The following is a 22,157-nucleotide window of genomic DNA, read 5'->3' on the forward strand; positions in this document are numbered from 1 at the left end:
TACAGAAAAGAGCAACAAACAGATGCAATAAGAGCTGATACACCATGGCTGAGGCGGTACAGTGAGGTGACAAAAGCCGTGAGGTACCTCCCAATTTCGTGTCGGACCTCCTTTTCCCGGCGTAGTGCGGCAGCTCGACCTGACAGAGAGTCAACAGGTCGCTAGAAGTCCCCCGCAGAAATGAGTCATTCTGTCTGTACAGCCGTTCATAATTGCGCGAATGTTACCGGCGCAGCATTTTGCGCACTAACTCATCTCTAGGCTACATCCCATAAAGAATCGATGGGATTCACGTCGCCCCACCTGGGAGGCCAAATCATTCGCTCGAATTCTCCAGAATGTTCTCCAAGCCAGCCGCGAACAATGGTGACCCGATGACATGGCGCATAGACATCCATAAAAATTTCGTCATTCTTTGCAAACCTGAGGACCACCATGGGCTGCAAATGGTCTCCAAGTAGCCGAACGTAAACATTTCCAGGCAATGGTCGGTTCAGCTGGACCAGAGGACCCATTCCATTCCATGCAAACACAGCCCACCATCTGTGCCTTGTTGACATCTTGTCTCGATGTCTGCGTGGGGTCTGCGCCACTCTCGAACCTTACTGTCACCTCTTACCAACTGAAACCGTTACTGACCTGACACGGCCACAATTCTCCAAACGTCTAGGGTCCAACTGATATGGTCACAAGTCGAGAAGAGACGCTGCAGGCGATGTCGTGCTGTTGCCAAAGGCACTCGGCCCGTCGTCTGATGTCATAGCCTGTTAACGCCAAAATTTCACGGCACAGCCCTAAGGGGTTTCTGCGGTTATTTCAGGCAGTGTTGCTTGTCTGTTAACACTAACAACCTTACGCAAACGTCGCTGGTGTCGGTCGTTAAGTGAAGACCGTCGGCCATTGCTTGGTCCGTGATGAGAGGTAATGTCTGAAGTCTAGTATTCTCGGCACAGTCTTGATATTGTACATGTAGGAATACCGAATTCCATAACGTTTTTCGAAACGGAATGTCCCATGCGTCTGGAACTACCAATCATTCCACGTTCAAAGTCTTTTAATTCCCGCCTTGTGGCCATAATCACATCAGAAACTTTTTCGCACGAATCACCTGAGTACGAATGACGGGTCCGCCGATGCACTTCCCTTGCATACCTCGTGTACGCCACTCTACTGCCATTTGTATACAGGGTGAAAAGTATTTAAACTGATAAACTCTGGGAGGTTGTAGGGGACATCAAAACAAATATTTTTCCATAATGGCACTTTTTCCTATGAGGATTATTTAAACCGGTGGAGGCTGTATAACGCTCTTCAGTAGTTAGAGGCCGTATTACGATCTTCAGTTGATAGAGCGCATATTACGCTTCTCAGTTGTAGGCAACTGCTGTCCACCAGTGTAGTAGTGCATTGTCTCTGTTTACTAATGGAGCGATACATGTGGAGTGAGTACACTGATATGGTTGGTGCGTACTACGTAGCGCACCACAACGGACGAGCTGCACAGCGGGTTTATCAACAGCAATATCCTAATCGCCATATCCCGCATCATACGACCTTTGCTGCTGTGTACCAACGTCTGCGCGAGACCGGGTCATTTAGCAGATTACCTGGACAGGGACGCCGTCGCACGGTAAGAACACTGCAATTTGAGGAAGCTGTCTTGCAGCATGTAGAGCGGGATCCTTCAATCAGCACTCGTGCAATTGCACGTAACATGGGGACGAATCAGACGAATGTATGAACAGCTCTTCGAGAGCAATTGTTACGTCCATTTCACTTACAACTTGTCAACAACCTGGAAGCAGCTGATTATCCACCCAGAGCACAGTTTTCGCAGTGGTACCTGGAACAGTGTAAAATGCATCCTACATTTCCATCCTACGTGTTGTTTAGCGATGAAGCAGCGTTCTGGCGTGATGTAGTCTTCAACAAGCACAATTGGCATGTTTCGAGTGAGGATAACCCACATGCTACAGTTACTAGCGCTCATCAAATGCGGTTCTTCGTTAATGTGTGGGTCGGTGTTGTTGGGGACTGTTTAATTGGGCCGTATCTGCTACCTAGGCCATTAAATGGCAGGCACTATTACAATTTTCTCGCCAGAGCATTGCCGGAGTTCCTGGAAGACGTCCCGTTCCCTACAAGACAACGCATGGGGTTCCAACATGACGGGGCGCCGGCGCATTTCAGTCGTCGTGCGCGTCGATGGAGGTCAATGGAGGCATTTTTGAAAATCTACTGTAGCTGAAATTGGGTTGTGTTAATGTCTTGTCTCTTGGTCATAAAAAATGGAAAAGTGTTTGTTGGTTTAAGGGGGGTAGGACGTCAAACGGGCCGAGTTTGAGAAGGAGAGGCGCCACAGGACATTTTAATTTGCACTGTCTATACTTTTACAAATAAATTCATTGAACTTTGTCAGCATGACCAGGAAGGATTCAGGATTCACACTCATAGCAGTGGAAGTTCAAAAACACTAAAAAATAATATTTTTTAAATGTGAAATTTCATGACTTTTTCACTTACTGTTGGCTGCATTTGTTGCTATAGGTACACTTTTCCTCATAAGTAACAGAGATTCTTTGATGAACTTTGCGCAGCTTACAAACCATACTTACAGGTGTATGAAACTCCAGAACTTATTTAATCTATTGAAAAATTAGTGGGCTGTTACGTTTTAAACTTCGTGTTCAGAGAAAACTCGAATTTTGTAGTTAATTATCTCAATTTTTACCACAGTTTTTAACAGATTTGGGAAATTCTAGAGTTTCATACACCTGTAAGTATGGTTTGTATGTGGTGCAAAATTCATCGAAGAATCTATGTTATTTATGAAGAAAAGTGTACCTACAGCAACAAATGCAGCCAATACCAAATAAAAAGACGATGAAATTTCACATTTAAAAAAATTTGTTTTGTTATGTTTGAACTTCCTCTGCTAAGAGGTTCAAATGGCTCTGAGCACTATGGGACTTAACATCTATGGTCATCAGTCCCCTCTGCTATGAGTGTGAATCCTGAATCCTTCCTGATTGTGCTAACAAAGTTTTATGAATTTATTTGTAAAATTATAGACAGTGGAAATTAAAATGTCCTGTGGTGCCTCTCCTGCTCCAAGTCGGCCCGTTTGACGTCCTACCTCCCTTAATTAATTTGCCACCAGAGAAATCGTCCTCTACCGGTTTAAATATTCCTCATAGGAAAAAATGTCATTAGGGAAAAATATTTGTTTTGATGTCCCCTACAACCTCCATGAGTTTCTCGGTTTAAATACTTGTCACCCTGTATATGTGTGTTCTGTACATAGTTCCGCGTAGTCAGCGCATACAGAACTTTCCCACTGGAGCGCGACCCGCTAAGCACAACAGCGCAGGTGCAGCCGTCTCCGCACTACGAGATGGCGCTGCCATAGAGACGGACCAAAATCTGCTTCCACTGATCCGCGTATTAATATGTAACGCAGCCAACGATATTGCTGCTAACGTAGAATCTTTTCTCCTCGCGGATCACACTCGCGCAGTGATACCTGAATGCGCAAGGTATTATAACGAGTGTACAGACCTCCGATTAGTCAAATCAAATGGCTCTGAGCACTATGGGACTTAACATCTATGGTCATCAGTCCCCTAGAACTTATAACTACTTAAACCTATCTAACCTAAGGACAGCACACAACACCCAGCCATCACGAGGCAGAGAAAATCCCTGACCCCGCCGGGAATCGAACCCGGGAACCCGGGCGTGGGAAGCGAGAACGCGACCGCACGACCACGAGATGCGGGCCTCCGATTAGTCAGTTTGCGTCAGTCTGCATTAGTCTGTACCAGTCTATAGTCAAGTTTCTGTCTGCGCCTAATAAGACTATCATATTCCTGTACATAGCCATGAAGAGAAAAGTATAGACACTTTGCCAAGTATCAGAGATATGTGAGAATAAGATTAACGTACCAAGACCAAAGGAACTTCAGACTGTCAATTGTAAATAGCATCCAGAACCAAGTTAAGTTATTTCTATGCTTTTTATTATTTTTAAAAATGTGTGTGAAAATTAATCAAGTTCTGTTTAAAGTTGGTCACCGTCAATCTGCTACTCTGAGCGTGCAAGTGGCATTTCTATGGTCTGACTTAACGGCAGAAAATAACCACGCCACGATAAGACAACGAGACATATTGCTGACACTCGCCTACTTCGTTAGAGCGACGAGTCAAATAATCTGACGGTGTGTGTACCGAAGGTCTTACAGTACGCACACCACAATGTGCATACCGCCATCCCGTGACTTTTGTTGCCTCAGTGTAGATCGACAACCCGGACCTTGTGGTTTGCGGGTACAGCTGTGAGATGTGTGTGTGTGGTGTGGTGTTGCAGGCCTGTGGGCGGTGGTGAACACGTCGGGGTCGTGCTGCCGGGGCCGCCTCGACGCCCAGGGCTCGGCGCAGTGGGAGCAGGTGCTGCGGCTCAACGTCGTCGGCGCCCTGAGGACGGCCAGGGCCTTCCTGCCGCTGCTCAGGCAGGCCAAGGGTGAGTGGCGGGCACCGGCGCTCGTCTGCAGGGCCCGATGCCATGACGCTAGGATTTGATTAATTTTGCTTCACTGAAAACCTACTGAATAAGATTGATGTTTCCAGAATGAGATTTTCACTCTGCAGCGGAGTGTGCGCTGATATGAAACTTCCTGGCAGATTAAAACTGTGTGCCCGACCGAGACTCGAACTCGGGACCTTTGCCTTTCGCAGGCAAGTGCTCTACCATCTGAGCTACCGACGCACGACTCACGCCCGCTACTCACAGCTGTACTTCTGCCAGTATCTCGTCTCCTACCTTCCAAACTTTACAGAAGCTCTCCTGCGAACCTTGCAGAACTAGCACTCCTGAAAGAAAGGATACCGCGGAGACATGGCTTAGCCACAGCCTGGGGGATGTTTCCAGAATGAGATTTTCACTCTGCAGCGGAGTGTGCGCTGATATGAAACTTCCTGGCAGATTAAAACTGTGTGCCCGACCGAGACTCGAACTCGGGACCTTTGCCTTTCGCAGGCAAGTGCTCTACCATCTGAGCTACCGACGCACGACTCACGCCCGCTACTCACAGCTGTACTTCTGCCTGTATCTCGTCTCCTACCTTCCAAACTTTACAGAAGCTCTCCTGCGAACCTTGCAGAACTAGCACTCCTGAAAGAAAGGATACCGCGGAGACATGGCTTAGCCGCAGCCTCGGGGATGTTTCCAGAATGAGATTTTCACTCTCAGATGGTAGAGCACTTGCCCGCGAAAGGCAAAGCTCCCGAGTTCGAGTCTCGGTCGGGCACACAGTTTTAATCTGCCAGGAAGTTTCATATCAGTGCACACTCCGCTGCAGAGTGAAAATCTCATTCTGGAAACATCCCCCAGGCTGTGGCTAAGCCATGTCTCCGCAGTATCCTTTCTTTCGGGAGTGCTAGTTCTGCAAGGTTCGCGGGAGAGCTTCTGTAAAGTTTGGAAGGTAGGAGACGAGATACTGGCAGAAGTAAAGCTGTGAGTACCGGGCGTGAGTTGTGCGTCGGTAGCTCAGATGGTAGAGCACTTGCCCGCGAAAGGCAAAGGTTCCCAGTTCGAGTCTCGGTGGGGCACACAGTTTTAATCTGCCAGGAAGTTTCAAGATTGATGATGTATGTAATGCTACTTCTCGAATGTCAGTGAAGGATACTGCAAAAAGTTCAAGTGATTCTTCAGTTTCTCCCGGCGTATTTGTTGTTCGAACACTCCACGTGTATACTGCCTGTTCATAGTGTCCAACGGGCACAATATTTCGGCGATCAGACATGTCGCGCCGTCCGGGGTGGTCGTGCGGTTCTAGGCGCTGCGGTCCGGAACCGCGGGACTGCTACGGTCTCAGGTTCGAATCCTGCCTCCGGCATGGATGTGTGTGATGTCCTTAGGTTAGTTAGGTTTAAGTAGTTCTAAGTCCTAGGGGACTGATGACCTAAGATGTTAAGTCCCATAGTGCTCAGAGCCAACCAGACATGTCGCCATCGTGAGGTGCGCTGACGAACTCAGCTCCTGAGGGCGGGCGGCCGATGAAGGGTTAAGAAGACTTTCGGCAAGAAGTACGAACTGACGACCAGGGCGGACGTAGGAAGCACATCGACGCTGGAAGTATACCGGTGGACTGTTCGAGCCACTAATAAAACATTTTTCTGCATTTCCTGCAATTTTCATTTTTCAGTGTGCAAGGAACATTTTCTACTGAGGAATTGCCGATATAAAGATGAAATTTGCTACAGACTTTGCACACACTTTCTATGGTATAAATTTTTTCAAAATGCATTACAGTCAAATTTATTTAAATTTTTGTCAACTAAAATTTGCTACATATCATACACATAAATTTAAAAAAAAGTGTAGCGAAAGGTATAAGACTGATATTAAGAAACTGCTAACTCAGATTTGTTTATCTAATTACTAAGAATAATTTTAAAAGTGACAAGTAACCACTGACAAACTTGCACAATGGATACACTTCGATTGTGATCGGCTTTGCATATGATGTTACAGTGTAGAGAGTGTTGTACGAGCCCATACGGCTGCTAGGGAGGTGAAACAACCCCTTGAAAAAAATTGAGTTTAATATCCCTAAATGATTAACGTTGAAATGGTAACACAGATGAAAGAAAAAAACTTCCTATGGATTTTAATGTACATTACGATAGTGTATCCAGATTTGTCAAAAGTATTTTTTTTCGAAATTCCCTCTCCCCATTATTTCGTTTTTCATTTTGACAATCGACTAATAGCAAAGCATATAGCATCATTCATATCACATTTAGTGATACATGATGAAGTGGTATTCCAAAACGTATTTGACAGAAATGAGCTAGAAACTCTCTATAACAAAATGCATTCAGCATTTTTTTTATTTGAACCGTTCTGCGCATTTCTCATTATTACACAGATCCGCAATAATGTACAAAGAATTTTGAACATAATGCAATTAAATCTGAAAAGGTTGCAATTTAAAAATTAAAAATATACAGTGAATGTAAAAGAGAAAACGCAAATACAACACAAGATATTTTATATTCCATAAAATTAAGAAATATATCAGAAATAATCTAGAAATGTATCTATATCACAGTATGAGCATCTGATATGTGTCCGCTTCAATGACAATTGTCATGTTGTACTTATATGGATATGGTGTCTGTTCTTTCGGACATAACCGAAAGAACAGACACCATATCGATATAAGTATATAGTTCTGGCAACACCGGCCAAGACTTTCTTCATCTGTGCGGATGCACACATATTCCCCGAACTCGTACGAGGCTTGGTAAGAATGTCTTCCACGAGTAATGAGTGTGTTGGGGTGGAACACTATGAATGTAGTGTGTGGACATACAAGGTGGGAATGTGGGTCTCACGGGAAGCGACAAGGGATACGTCCCTGCAGTCACACTGTCTTCTGTGCCCTCTGTGGCTCGGATGGATAGAGCGTCTGCGGTGTAAGCAGAAGACCCCGGGTTCGAGTCCCTGTCGGGGCATACATTTTCACCTGTCCGCGTTGATATATATCAACGCCAGTTAGCAGCTGAAGGTGTTAATATAATTCTAAACTGTCATGTTGGGTTATTTAGTACGTCTTCCCCAGATAAACATATTATAAATGTGTATTCTACACACACACACACACACACACACACACGCACGCACAAGCACACGCGCGCGCGCGCTTGTGTGTGTACACGTATGTAGAATACACAATTCAATTCGTCTAATCATGTTTCCAAACACAAGCTGTAACAGAAGCAGTGAAAATGGATATTGCAGTTTTCAATTAATCGATGAATTTGGGACGGTTTTTATACACAGTTGCTTTCGCTGCACCCCAGAAGAAAAATCAGGTGGTGTTAGTCAGGAGATCGTGGAGGCCAAAGTCCCTGTGAAATTGTGCGATCACCAAAAACATCAGCAAGCAGTGATATTGAAACGCGAGCTGTATGCGCGGTTGCACCATCTTGTTGAAAATAACCGTTCAGTATTTCACTTAACACAAGTTCTCCTATGAATGGGCACAGAATATCACTGCAGTATCGTTGTGCGTTTATTGTTTCGTTGAAAAATATGGGACCCACAATCCGACGTCTAAAATTTGCAATCCAAACTCCTATTTTCACAAAATGAAGTGGTTCCTCATGAATACACAATGGATTTGCAGTACTCCACATACGAGAATTTTGCGAGTTCATGTATACGGATAAATGAAATCACGCCTCATCAGTGAAAAACGTTTCATTAAGAATATCCCTTCCATTTTGTTGAACGAAATTTTTGAACCATTGACAATGATGAAGTCTCTTTCCATGATCAGTATTTTTCAGTTCTTGCACGACTGTCACTTTGTATGGGAAAAGTTCTAATTTTTTCCTCACAGCTGGCCGGCGGCTGTGGCCGAGCGGTTCTAGGCGCTTCAGTCCGGAACCGCGCTGCTGCTACGGTCGCAGGTTCGAATCCTGCCTCGGGCATGGATGTGTGTGTTGTCCTTAGGTTAGTTAGGTTTAAGTAGTTCTGAATCTAGGGGAGTGGTGACCTCAGATGTTAAGTCCGATAGTGCTTAGAGCCATTTCAACATTACAGCTGTGTGGGCCGTTCCGACACTAACATCGATTTCCTAGTCGAGTTTTCTCACTGACTTATTCGGAGTCATGGACATTTTATCGGAAAGATCGAGTAGTTTATCCTCAGAGAAAACGCTAGGACGACCACTTCTCGGTGCAACTGCCACTGAATCTGTACTTCGAAATTTGTTAATCAAATCTTGCACAGTATCGCGATGTGGGAGTGTTGTCTCCGGGGAAACTGAATTAAATGTTTGACGAACTTCGACCAACTGAAACTGTGTCTTTACTGCTAGCTTTGAACACTTGTTCGACTAAAAACACGCATTCTTCAATGGTTAGCGTCTTAACAGTGACAAAAACGAACAAAGGAACTAAAGTTAAAATTTCACGGCGACACGTAACGACACACACCAACGATACCACTGACACTGGCTGAGATAAACGAAACAGTGGAACGTTGGGAGAGTCTACTTGAAGGGAAGTAACCCAGGCAGGCGAACAAACATGCGGCACGCGAGGCTAACAATCATACGGCACTGCGGAGAGACTTTTTGAACACCCCGTGTGTGTGTGTGTGTGTGTGTGTGTGTGTGTGTGTGTGTATGTGTGTGTGTGTGTGTGTGTGTGTGCGTAGAATGTACGTTTAGAATACGTTTATCTGGAAAATACTTACTAAATAACCCAACATAACAATTGTCATTGAAGCAGACACATATGAGATGCTCATACTGTTATCGAGATAATTTCTAGATTATTTCTGGGAAATGCATCTTTGGAATACCATTTGTCATATACAGTTGAATGTGGTTAATGATGCTATATGTTTTATTATTAGTCAAATGTCTAAATGGAAAGCAAAATTTCGGCAGGTGGGAGGAGGTTTACAGGAAAATGCTTCGTCAACAAATCTGTGTGCACCCCTTCAACATACATCAAAAACCATAGAAGTTTTATTCGACTTTTTTTATATCTGTTACCAATTTGAGGGTATTTGTTCAGAAATGTTAAATTCAGTTTCTTTCAATGGGTCTTTCACCGACTTATCGACTATATAGGCATGTACAGAAAAATGTGTGTATTATTTTGTTCTACACTTGTTCAAAGTTGATCATAATCGAAGTGTATCCCTAGTGTAGGTTTACTTGTGCAGAAATGTTCTTCTTGTGATATAATGTGTTTTAGAGTATCCAGCAATGTTCTGATCATATTATTTGATAAAAACATTGAAAACAGACCAGATTATAACCAATAACAATAAAAACAGATAGAAAATTTGGTTAATTATCTCTCAAATAGTAAAAGTTACATTAACTTAAACAGGGTGTTACAAAAAGGTACGGCCAAACTTTCAGGAAACATTCCTCACACACAAAGAAAGAAAATATGTTATGTGGACATTTGTCCGGAAACGCTTACTTTCCATGTTAGAGCTCATTTTATTACTTCTCTTCAAATCACATTAATCATGGAGTGGAAACACACAGCAACAGAACGTACCAGTGTAACTTCACTTTGTTACAGGAAACATTCAAAATGTCTTCCGTTAGCGAGGATACATGCATCCACCCTCCGTCGCGCGGAATCCCTGATGCGCTGATGCAGCCCTGGAGAATGGCGTATTGTATCACAGCCGTCCACAATACGAGCACGAAGAGTCTCTACATTTGGTACCGGGGTTGCGTAGACAAGAGCTTTCAAATGCCCCCATAAATGAAAGTCAAGATGGTTGAGGTCAGGAGAGCGCGGAGGCCACGGAATTGGTCCGCCTCTACCAATCCATCGGTCACCGAATCTGTTGTTGAGAAGCGTACGAACACTTCGACTGAAATGTGCAGGAGCTCCATCGTGCATGAACCACATGTTGTGTCGCACTTGTAAAGGCACATGTTCTAGCAGTACAGGTAGAGTATCCCGTATGAAATCAGGATAACGTGCTTCATTGAGCGGAGGTGGACAAAACTAAAATGAGCTCTAACATGGAAATTAAGCGTTTCCGGACATATGTCCACATAACATCTTTTCTTTATGTCTGTGTTAGGAATGTTTCCCGGAAGTTTGGCCGTACCTTTTTGTAACACCCTGTATGTACCTGTGTATTTTGCCATATGTGACTCCTCTACAGAAAGTCGTGCGTGTTGTGCGACAGGTCGCCTGGTGACGGTGGGGGCGAGTCCGCCGGGAGCCGGGCTGGCGGCGACGACGGCGGCGCGGTACGCGGTGGAGGGTGCTAGCGCCGCCCTGCGCCGCGAGCTGGCCCCCCTGGGCGTCGCCGTGGTAACGCTGCGGCCCGAGCCGCGCGCGCCCGGCCTGCCCGCCGAGATGCTGTTCGCCGCGCCCAGGTCAGCCGCCGCCTCCGTGCCGACACGGCTGTTCGCGACTATAGTCCGCGCAGGGTGCGCTGGCGGGTGCGCAGCGACCAGTTTTCGCCCGGAGCGCTGGGCGAGTTCATTCGTTCGTTCGGAAGGGGAGGCCGACGTTGTTCGCCCGTTTTCAGCCGGTTGTGCTCACAGAATCGAGACGCTCCCCCTGCAGCTATTCTCGAACGATAGTACAGACAGAACTTCAGTGTTTCCTTTATGATATCTTCATATGTCAGCTTTGTGACGGCATGCCCATCATTTCATTAATGGTCACAGTTATTGTGATATTTGCATTTAACCAAGACACAGCGCGAAATTCGAAAAAGTTTTCAATGAAAAATAGGGGTTGCTACGATTTAAGTACACTACTGACCATTTCAATTGCTACACCAAGAAGAAACGCAGATGATAAACGGGTATTCATTGGATAAATATAATATACTAGAACTGACATGTGATTACATTTTCACACAGTTTGGGTACATAGATCCTGAGAAATCAGTACCCAGAACAACCAGGTCTGGCCATAATAACGGCCTCGATACGCCTGGGCATTGAGTCTAGCAGAGCTCGGATGGCGTATACAGGTACAGCTGCCCATGCAGCTTCAACACGATACCACAGTTCATCAAGAGTAGTTACTGGCGTATTGTGATGAGCCAGTTGCTCGGCCACCATTGACCAGACGCTTTCAGATGGTGAGAGATCTGGAGAATGTGCTGGCCAGGGCAGCAGGCAAACATTTTCTGTATCCAGAAAGGCCCGTACAGGACCTGCAACATGCGGTCGTGCATTATCCTGCTGAAATGTAGGGTTTCGCGGGGATCGAATGAAGGGTAGAGCCACGGGTCGTAACACATCTGAAATGTAACGTCCACTGTTCAAAGTGCCGTCAATGCGAACAAGAGGTGACCGAGATGTGTAACCGATGGCACCCCATACCATCACGCCTGGTGATACGCTAACGATGGCGAATACACGCTTCCAATGTGCGTTCACCGCGATGTCGCTAAACACGGATGCGACCATCATGATGCTGCAAACAGAACCTGGATTCATTCGAAAAAATGACGTTTTGCCATTCGTGCACCCAGGTTCATCGATGAGTACATCGTCACAGGCACTGCTGTCTGTGATGCAGCGTCAAGGGTAACAGCAACCATGGTCTCCGAGCTGATAGTCCATGCTGCTGCAAACGTCGTCGAAGTGTTCGTGCAGGTGGTTGTTTTCTTGCAAACGTCCCCATCCGCTGACTCAGGCATCGAGACGTGGCTGCACGATCCGTTACAGCAGTGCGGATAAGATGCCTGTCATCTCGACTGCTAGTGATACGAGAATGTTGGGATCCAGCACGGCGCTGCGTATTACCCTCCTGAACCCACCGATTCCTTATTCTGCTAACAGTCATTGGATCTCGACCAACACGAGCAGCAATGTCGCGACACGATAAATCGCAATCGCGATCGGCTACAATTCGACATTTACCAAAGTCGGAATCGTGATGGTACGCATTTCTCCTCCTTACACGAGGCATCACAACAACGTTTCACCAGGCTGTTTGTGTATGAGAAATCGATTGGAAACTTTCCTCATGTCAGCACATTGTAGGTGTCGCCACCAGCGCCAACCTTGTGTGAATGCTCTGAAATGCTAATCATTTGCATATCACAGCATCTTCTTCCTGTCTTCTTCCTTCGCGTCTGTAGCACGTCATCTTCGTGGTGTAGTAATTTTAATGGCCAGTAGTGTATAATGCATAATTCATCATATGTTACTGCATATGAAATTTAGTTAACATACTGAGCTTTTCTTTAGATGTGGATGGTTGTCTCTATCTGCCACCAATCTCAAGAAAACTGGTTTATGAGTCACACTAATTTGTGATTCTGCATGCCACTGATGAAACCCGAATGAAATGCCCATATCATTCATCATAGCTCATAAGTGGTTTGAGATATCGAAACGAGATGACAGCATGCAAAGAGGGGAATATTTTTCATATGGTTATTATACTAAACTTCCTTATCTACTGTGTTTCTCCGCTAACTATAGACTTTTTCGATGAAATAATCTAATTTTTAAGGGACGTTGATAACTGGCGAAACAAGAAATACTCTCTGTTTTGCAACAACATAAGTAGACTGATTACACATTTCTTATTGCGCTGAGAATGTGTGTTTTCGTAAGCTATCGAACATACTTGTCCTGAGTTCCTCACTTAATAAACTTATTAAACTACTGTTTCAAAATTCTGGTACAGTTGCATCTGCATAGCATGTTAGTGAGGTGACAGTCTATAAACTCCACTGTATTTTGGCAAGAGAAGTAAATTTTAACACTGCGACAAGAGAAATGTAGATTTTACTCAAAATTTGCCACTCTTGACACTTCTCTGAAAGTTACAAGTAGTTAACAATTTAGACGAAATTAAATCATTGCTTCTGTTGTACTTTCAGCGCAATTCTTTTTAGATACTAACCGAAGTGGTGATGATGGTAGATCTTTGTGGGTCATCACCATGTAAGTGTGGGAATGGAGAGGCTCCGCTTAATATCTACAAAAGATGTGAGTGCAGGCTCCAGTTTAGAGTGGCACTTCCCCTCCAGTGCTTGGCATTTCCCTACACTGCACCAACTGCCTGGCCACAAACCTTCACCACTGCGACTGTCCACACTTGTCCAGCCAGCTGCGCATCTGCTGGCCACGTTATTCTGTGCGCACGTAAATGGTGACCTTCTGGGATTTTAGAAGGAATCTAAAATGCATATAGAAAATACCCACATGCCGTTTTAGACACCATCTCTCCAAGTTCTTGACTTGCATTACATATAATCAATGTACACTATCTAATCACCTATTCCTGAACATTAATATGAGATGTGTCCACCCTTCGGCTTTATGATGGCTTCAACTCTGTTAGGGACACAATGTGCCTGAATGTCCGTGCAGGAGTGTCATACCAGTTTTCCTCAACAGACAGACGCACAAGAGGTACTGATGTTGGACGCTGGGGTCTGAAGTGATGTCAACTTTCCAACCCATCCCAAAGATGTTCCATTGGGTCCAGGTCAGGACTCTGGTCAGGCCTGTCCACTTCAAGGATGTTGTTGTCCACAAACCACTGCCTTGCAGTTGTTCCTTTATGACAGCGTGCACTATGATGCTGCTACAATCATCGCCTCTAAACCGTCCATTTCCTGTACTCAATACACAGTTGTGTAAATTGCGTTCCTATTCTTCAGCATTCAGCATTTAGCGTTTTTTTAAAGAGAAATTAGGGGACCACACCCTAACAACGAAAAGCACTCCCATACCGTAACACTAGCATCTCTCTACTTTTAACTGTTGACTCTACACATGATGGCAGCCAAAGTTTTCCAGACGTTCGCCAAACCAAAATGAGACAGTCGAGACGTGATGGTGCGTGAGTTTTCTTGAAACCATGAACGCCCAATTACAGCGCTGTTAAACGCGGTTCTTGCCAACCACGGTTCCTTCAGGCGTGCATGCATGTTCGAATTACAGTAAGTGTAAAAACGCAGCTTAAAGACACATGGACGATGACATATGGAAGTTTGGACGGGACATGTAAGGCGTCAGCTCGCAGCTAGCAGAGCTTCCATCGGACTACCACAGGGTATAGCGTGATTCATCACTCCGAATCTCCCGTTTCCAGTCATTCACTGTCCAATGGGGTCGTTCCTTAGATCAATTCAAGCGTCACTTAGCATCGACTACTGAAACTTGTGGATGATAAGGAGCTGCTTGATCATTGGACACCATAATTTTTAATCCCATATGAAAAGACATTGTGCTAGCTGGATTATTGGTAGCACTTCGGAATTCAGGAATGGTCATTCCGGTGATTGCAAGACATTTTTTACAACCACTCTGAGTCTTGCTTGATGCACCCAGCCAGAACTAGTCTTGGTTTAGCTGTGGGCTGTTGCTTTGCTTTTCCACTTCACAGTCACACCACCAACAGTAGACCTGGGCAACTTTAGAAGGGTTGAACGGTCCCTGATGGATCTGTTACTCACGTGGCATCCAATGGCAAGTCACGTTCAAAGTCACTGAAGTCTCTTCAGTAACCCATTCGATGTTACTGATTCTCTGCTCATAATATAATGCTCCATGCCTCACTTATGCCTCTCGTGACATCGAGTGCTCAATTCGGCAGTTTGTAGGGCTGTACTGATAATTTTGATCAGATAGCGTATGTCTTTCTGTAGGTCTCGTAGTTTTCGCGCTGTCGTTGCCTGAAACCTTAGAGGTAATTATGAATAACCTTACAGCTGGATATACTTTTTGTTCCATAGAATCTTAATCAGAGGATCCACACAGTTATAGAATATGTCGTAGGAACAAATGGGGAAAAATACATTTTAACACAAGAAAAGCGACGCATCACGATGGAATTATCATGAAGGGACGATATTGGTAGACGTGAGGTACATTTAAAGACAAATGATTGCGATTTCAGAAAAATAAATGACTTATTCAAGAGAGAGAGATTCGCAAACTGAGCTAGTCGGTAACAGGTTGGTCCACCTCTGACCATTATGCAAGCAGTTATTGAGCTTGGCATTGATTGTCACAGTTGCTGGATGTCTTCCTGAGGGATGTCGACCCAAATTCCCTCCAATTCGCGCGTTAGATCGTCAAAATCCCGAGATGGTTGGAGGTCTCTGCCCATAAAGCTCCATTATCAATTGGGGAGACACACGGTGACCTTCCTGGCCAAGACAGGGCATGGCAAGCACGAAGGTAGACAGTAGAAACGCTCGGAGTTTGTGGGCGAGCATTATCTTCCTAAAATATAAACCCAACATGTCTTGGCACGAAGGCCAACAAAATGGGGCGTAGGACAACGTCAGTGTACTTCTGTGCTGGATATGTGTCGTGGATGACAACCGAAGTGGTCTTTTTATGAAATTAAATGCCACCGCAGACCAATACTCTTGGTAGCTGTACCGTATGGAGGGTGACAGTCAGGCTGTTACCCCACCGATGTCCAGTGAGTCTCTAGACAAGTTGTCGCTTGTTATCAGGGTTCAATTCGAAGTGGGACTCATCACTGAAGATAATTCTACTCCAATAAGATTCCCGGCCGAATGTAGCCGGTATCACTGCAAACAGGCCTGTTTGTGCTCAGGAGTCAATGGTAGTTGGTTTAAGGGATAGCGTGAGCTCAGTCTCCATTCTATGAGCCGCCTGCTAATGATCCTTTTGGTCACTGATTCACCAACTGCACGTCGGATCGATAATAAATGATGAATCGAGGTCACCAAGTGCCTCTCTGACGACTGCTCAGTTCTCGCATTCTGTCTAGAGATGGGCAATCTCGTTCATCTTTGGGAACTAGTTCACTGGTGATCGCTCTTTCTTGGTAACCGTTCATTTTTACTCGTTCACCGTTCGTTTGTGCTTCGTATATGGTTCTTATGAAAATTGAAAATTAGTAGCGTAGGTGACTGAAGATGGAAGGCGCCAACAGGGGCAACAGCCTCCCCCCTGTAGTACAGAGTTTGTATTCATAACAGAATTCTCACACACTTGAAATTTTTATGATTCTGCAAAACTTCTCGTTTAGCCAACTGTAGCGTTGTGTGGCTGATGGCAGTGAAATAAATATAAGGCGGCGCACGAAAAACCGGCCCCGAGTTCAGACTGGTCGCCAATTACGCACGATTTGTTGACCGCTGCGAGCAGAATAAACAAACATGTAATAATTAGGCAGTGAAGAAATAACATATAAGCAAATGCAAACAACTTAGAAACAATAGACGACGTTTGGCGGGCGACAATGAGCAGTCTAGTACTCGGGGCAGATTTTTCGTGCGCCATCCTGTACCAGCGATACAGATAGCCGTACCGTAGGTGCAACCACAACGGAGGGGTATCTGTTGAGAGGCCAGACAAACGTGTGGTTCCTGAAGAGGGGCAGCAGCCTTTTCAGTAGTTGCAAGGGCAACAGTCTGGATGATTAACTGATCTGGCCTTGTAACAATAACCAAAACGGCCTTGCTGTGCTGGTACTGCGAACGGCTGAAAGCAAGGGGAAACTACAGCCGTAATTTTTCCCGAGGGCATGCAGCTTTACTGTATGATTACATGATGATGGCGTCCTCTTGGGTAAAATATTCCGGAGGTAAAATAGTCCCCCATTCGGATCTCCGGGCGGGGACTACTCAAGAGGATGTCGTTATCAGGGGAAAGAAAACTGGCGTTCTACGGATCGGTGCGTGGAATGTCAGATCCCTTAATCGGGCAGGTAGGTTAGAAAATTTAAAAAGGGAAATGGATAGGTTGAAGTTAGATATAGTGGGAATTAGTGAAGTTCGGTGGCAGGAGGAACAAGACTTCTGGTCAGGTGACTACAGGGTTATAAACACAAAATCAAATAGGGGTAATGCAGGAGTAGGTTTAATAATGAATAGGAAAATAGGAATGCGGGTAAGCTACTACAAACAGCATAGTGAACGCATTATTGTGGCCAAGATAGATACGAAGCCCACGCCTACTACAGTAGTACAAGTTTATATGCCAACTAGCTCCGCAGATGACGAAGAAATTGAAGAAATGTATGATGAAATAAAAGAAATTATTCACATTGTGAAGGGAGACGAAAATTTAATAGTCATGGGTGACTGGAATTCGAGTGTAGGAAAAGGGAGAGAAGGAAACATAGTAGGTGAATATGGATTGGGGGACAGAAATGAAAGAGGAAGCCGCCTGGTCGAATTTTGCACAGAGCACAACATAATCATAACTAACACTTGGTTTAAGAATCATGAAAGAAGGTTGTATACATGGAAGAACCCTGGAGATACTAAAAGGTATCAGATAGATTATATAATGGTAAGACAGAGATTTAGGAACCAGGTCTTAAATTGTAAGACATTTCCAGGGGCAGATGTGGACTCTGACCACAATCTATTGGTTATGACCTGTAGATTAAAACTGAAGAAACTGCAAAAAGGTGGGAATTTAAGGAGATGGGACCTGGATAAACTAAAAGAACCAGAGGGTGTACAGAGATTCAGGGAGAGCATAAGGGAGCAATTGACAGGAATGGGGGAAATAAATACAGTAGAAGAAGAATGGGTAGCTTTGAGGGATGAAGTAGTGAAGGCAGCAGAGGATCAAGTAGGTAAAAAGACGAGGGCTAGTAGAAATCCTTGGGTAGCAGAAGAAATTTTGAATTTAATTGATGAAAGGAGAAAATATAAAAATGCAGTAAGTGAAACAGGCAAAAAGGAATACAAACGTCTCAAAAATGAGATCGACAGGAAGTGCAAAATGGCTAAGCAGGGATGGCTAGAGGACAAATGTAAGGATGTAGAGGCCTATCTCACTAGGGGTAAGATAGATACCGCCTACAGGAAAATTAAAGAGACCTTTGGAGATAAGAGAACGACTTGTATGAATATCAAGAGCTCAGATGGAAACCCAGTTCTAAGCAAAGAAGGGAAAGCAGAAAGGTGGAAGGAGTATATAGAGGGTCTATACAAGGGCGATGTACTTGAGGACAATATTATGGAAATGGAAGAGGATGTAGATGAAGATGAAATGGGAGATATGATACTGCGTGAAGAGTTTGACAGAGCACTGAAAGACCTGAGTCGAAACAAGGCCCCCGGAGTAGACAATATTCCATTGGAACTACTGACGGCCGTGGGAGAGCCAGTCCTGACAAAACTCTACCGTCTGGTGAGCAAGATGTATGAAACAGGCGAAATCCCCTCAGACTTCAAGAAGAATATAATAATTCTAATCCCAAAGAAAGCAGGTGTTGACAGATGTGAAAATTACCGAACTATCAGCTTAATAAGTCACAGCTGCAAAATACTAACACGAATTCTTTACAGACGAATGGAAAAACTAGTAGAAGCCAACCTCGGGGAAGATCAGTTTGGATTCCGTAGAAACACTGCAACACGTGAGGCAATACTGACCTTACGACTTATCTTAGAAGAAAGATTAAGGAAAGGCAAACCTACGTTTCTAGCATTTGTAGACTTATAGAAAGCTTTTGACAATGTTGACTGGAATACTCTCTTTCAAATTCTAAAGGTGGCAGGGGTAAAATACAGGGAGCGAAAGGCTATTTACAATTTGTACAGAAACCAGATGACAGTTATAAGAGTCGAGGGACGTGAAAGGGAAGCAGTGGTTGGGAAGGGAGTAAGACAGGGTTGTAGCCTCTCCCCGATGTTGTTCAATCTGTATATTGAGCAAGCAGTAAAGGAAACAAAAGAAAAATTCGGAGTAGGTATTAAAATTCATGGAGAAGAAATAAAAACTTTGAGGTTCGCCGATGACATTGTAATTCTGTCAGAGACAGCAAAGGACTTGGAAGAGCAGTTGAATGGAATGGACAGTGTCTTGAAAGGAGGATATAAGATGAACATCAACAAAAGCAAAACAAGGATAATGGAATGTAGTCTAATTAAGTCGGGTGATGCTGAGGGAATTAGATTAGGAAATGAGGCACTTAAAGTAGTAAAGGAGTTTTGCTATTTGGGGAGCAAAATAACTGATGATGGTCGAAGTAGAGGGGATATAAAATGTAGGCTGGCAATGGCAAGGAAAGCGTTTCTGAAGAAGAGAAATTTGTTAACATCCAGTATTGATTTAAGTGTCAGGAAGTCATTTCTGAAAGTATTCGTATGGAGTGTAGCCATGTATGGAAGTGAAACATGGACGATAAATAGTTTGGACAAGAAGAGAATAGAAGCTTTCGAAATGTGGTGCTACAGAAGAATGCTGAAGATTAGATGGGTAGATCACGTAACTAATGAGGAAGTATTGAATAGGATTGGGGAGAAGAGAAGTTTGTGGCACAACTTGACCAGAAGAAGGGATCGGTTGGTAGGACATGTTCTGAGGCATCAAGGGATCACCAATTTAGTATTGGAGGGCAGCGTGGAAGGTAAAAATCGTAGAGGGAGGCCAAGAGATGAATACACTAAGCAGATTCAGAAGGATGTAGGTTGCAGTAGGTACTGGGAGATGAAAAAGCTTGCACAGAATAGAGTAGCATGGAGAGCTGCATCAAACCAGTCTCAGGACTGAAGACCACAACAACAACAACAACAACCACCCTGTACCACCGAAATAATATTGTAGGAGTTGTTATATTCTCTTTACAAAATGTGACACCATGCGCTCGATTATGAAGCGCGGGCTTCATTCGGTTGTAAGTCGGTCTGCCTTCCGTAACAATGAACATGCTGTTTTACCTTGGATCACAAAAAGAGACGGGAAATGGCCACTAATGTATGCCTTGCCGACTTCCCTTGCATGTGTAATAACAAAAAAAAAAAAAAACCTTGCCTTTTTACAAGTATTTCTTCTGCTGTTTATCGAAATAGTGAAGTAAGCTGATATGCCGTTTTGTTACCTGAAAAGATGTATGTATTACATACCTCCTAATTTTTATGTAATTTACGTAGTTATAAAATACACTTTAATTACGCTGAACGGAATACGAAAAGAACCAGAAGTTCAAAGTTCGAAAAAGGTTTGAAACAATGGGCGTCCGAAGCGAACGAAACAAACAACAACTCGATACTGAACTAACTCCGAGCAGTCGGCAGTTGAACTGCAACGAGTGGCCACGCGAAAAAGGACGAGTCCGGCCGAGCGAGACCGAGACCGAGACAGGCGGGAACGGGACCGAGGCTGGAACGAGACCGGCCGACGTGCCGTTGCGGGAACGAGACCGACCGTCTCCCGTTCTCGGGAACTGTAAGTAAAGAGCCGCGACCGAAGTGAACTATGAAAGACCGTTCCTTAGAATGCATTCCTCAGTCGTTCCGTTCATGTTGATGAACCGTTCCTTTGGACCCGTTAGTTCGCGGACGACCCATCTCTAGTTGTGTCGTCCCTCTAGGTCGACCGTTTCCTTCTTGACGCTCTGCTGGGCCGTGGTACACCCATTCCCGCCAACAACGTCGAGCGATTAGCACGTTATTCCGACTGACTTCCTTGGCCCCAACTACATGTCCTCTCTCAAATGCTGACATCCGCGCATACTGTTCATGCGATTATAAGCGGGACGTAGTTACTATCCAACTGAGTACATGGAATGTAATTCACAACGACTTTATGCCCTGGTATCGACGTGCCTCGGTTTACTATCCTCGCTAGCTGTGCGATGAAATTGCGCTGCAGCGTCACACATTCATCCACCAGCCACCAAAGTTTACACTTTTGCATTCCCCGTTGAATATCAGTTTGTGACCAGTTTGCATAACTCCTTCGTAGTACGTCGCTTCTTTGTCTTCGGGTGTATTATCACCGCAAAAAAATGGTGTAGAATTGTTTCCGGTAAGTCACGCGACCTGCCACTGATGAGGTCAGAAGTGGCAGTGAAGTGGTGAGTATGTGTCAGCTGCGCAATATTAGCGGAGTAAGTTAGGTCGACTTAGAGCTATGACAGAATGGTACACACGAGTTAGCAATGTCTGGCTGTGCACATGACCACACGATCAATGAAATTGTCTGATTTGTTGGAGTATGAGCAAGGACTGTGCAAAACGTTTACAGGGAACGTTATACTACTCACGGCCACATAACACGGCGTAAGACCGGTGGTCGTAAAAAGATCATATCCGACAGGGAGTGGAGAAAAGCGTCACGCCTTGTCAAAGACAATCACTTTCGAACCCAACATGAATTACAGCTGTCATTGAATCCCGACCAGTTTTCGAGAAGCGAACTGCATGCAATGGACACTTAGAGTTTGGTATTTCACCAAAGCCCGTTTCTCACAGAAAGAGATAAAACTGCACCTCTTCAGTGTGTCAAACAACACAGAAACTGGGGGTCTCGTGTTTCCCCCTTTTAATGGCATGGAGTCCACCAACGTGGCGTTTAATCTACAGTGTGTACAGGTTGCGTGTGTTTAGGCTAGAAGAGATTCTATGGTGTTTTGCGTATGTGTTTCGAGGTAATAGTTGGGTCCACTTATTTAGTTTACCAGGAATACCAGCCAGGATTTTTATCGATGGTCAAGAGCTACCTTTTCATAGACATCTATATGATGAGTATGCTGTGCACACTCCTGTCTTTCAAGATGACAAGAACCGCGTTTAACAGGGATGTAATTGGGCGTTCGTGGTCTCACGAAAACTCAGGCACCATCACGTCTCGACTGTCTCATCATTAAGTCTACGACAGTTTGAAACAGCGGGT

General features: G+C 44.6%; 1 protein-coding gene across 2 annotated transcripts in view; it reads left to right on the forward strand.

Moving 5' to 3' along the window:
* LOC126424991 (uncharacterized) overlaps nt 1–22,157 on the forward strand; it is a 435,043-nt gene that overhangs the window by 408,521 nt on the left and 4,365 nt on the right. For both annotated transcript variants that reach the window (XM_050087888.1, XM_050087889.1), the window contains 2 exons: nt 4,367–4,519; nt 10,742–10,934. In XM_050087888.1, the coding sequence (XP_049943845.1) occupies nt 4,367–4,519; nt 10,742–10,934 (346 nt within the window). The remainder of the gene's footprint in view (nt 1–4,366; nt 4,520–10,741; nt 10,935–22,157) is intronic.

The sequence above is a fragment of the Schistocerca serialis genome, chromosome 10, assembly GCF_023864345.2.
Source record: "Schistocerca serialis cubense isolate TAMUIC-IGC-003099 chromosome 10, iqSchSeri2.2, whole genome shotgun sequence".
NCBI lineage: Eukaryota > Metazoa > Arthropoda > Insecta > Orthoptera > Acrididae > Schistocerca > Schistocerca serialis.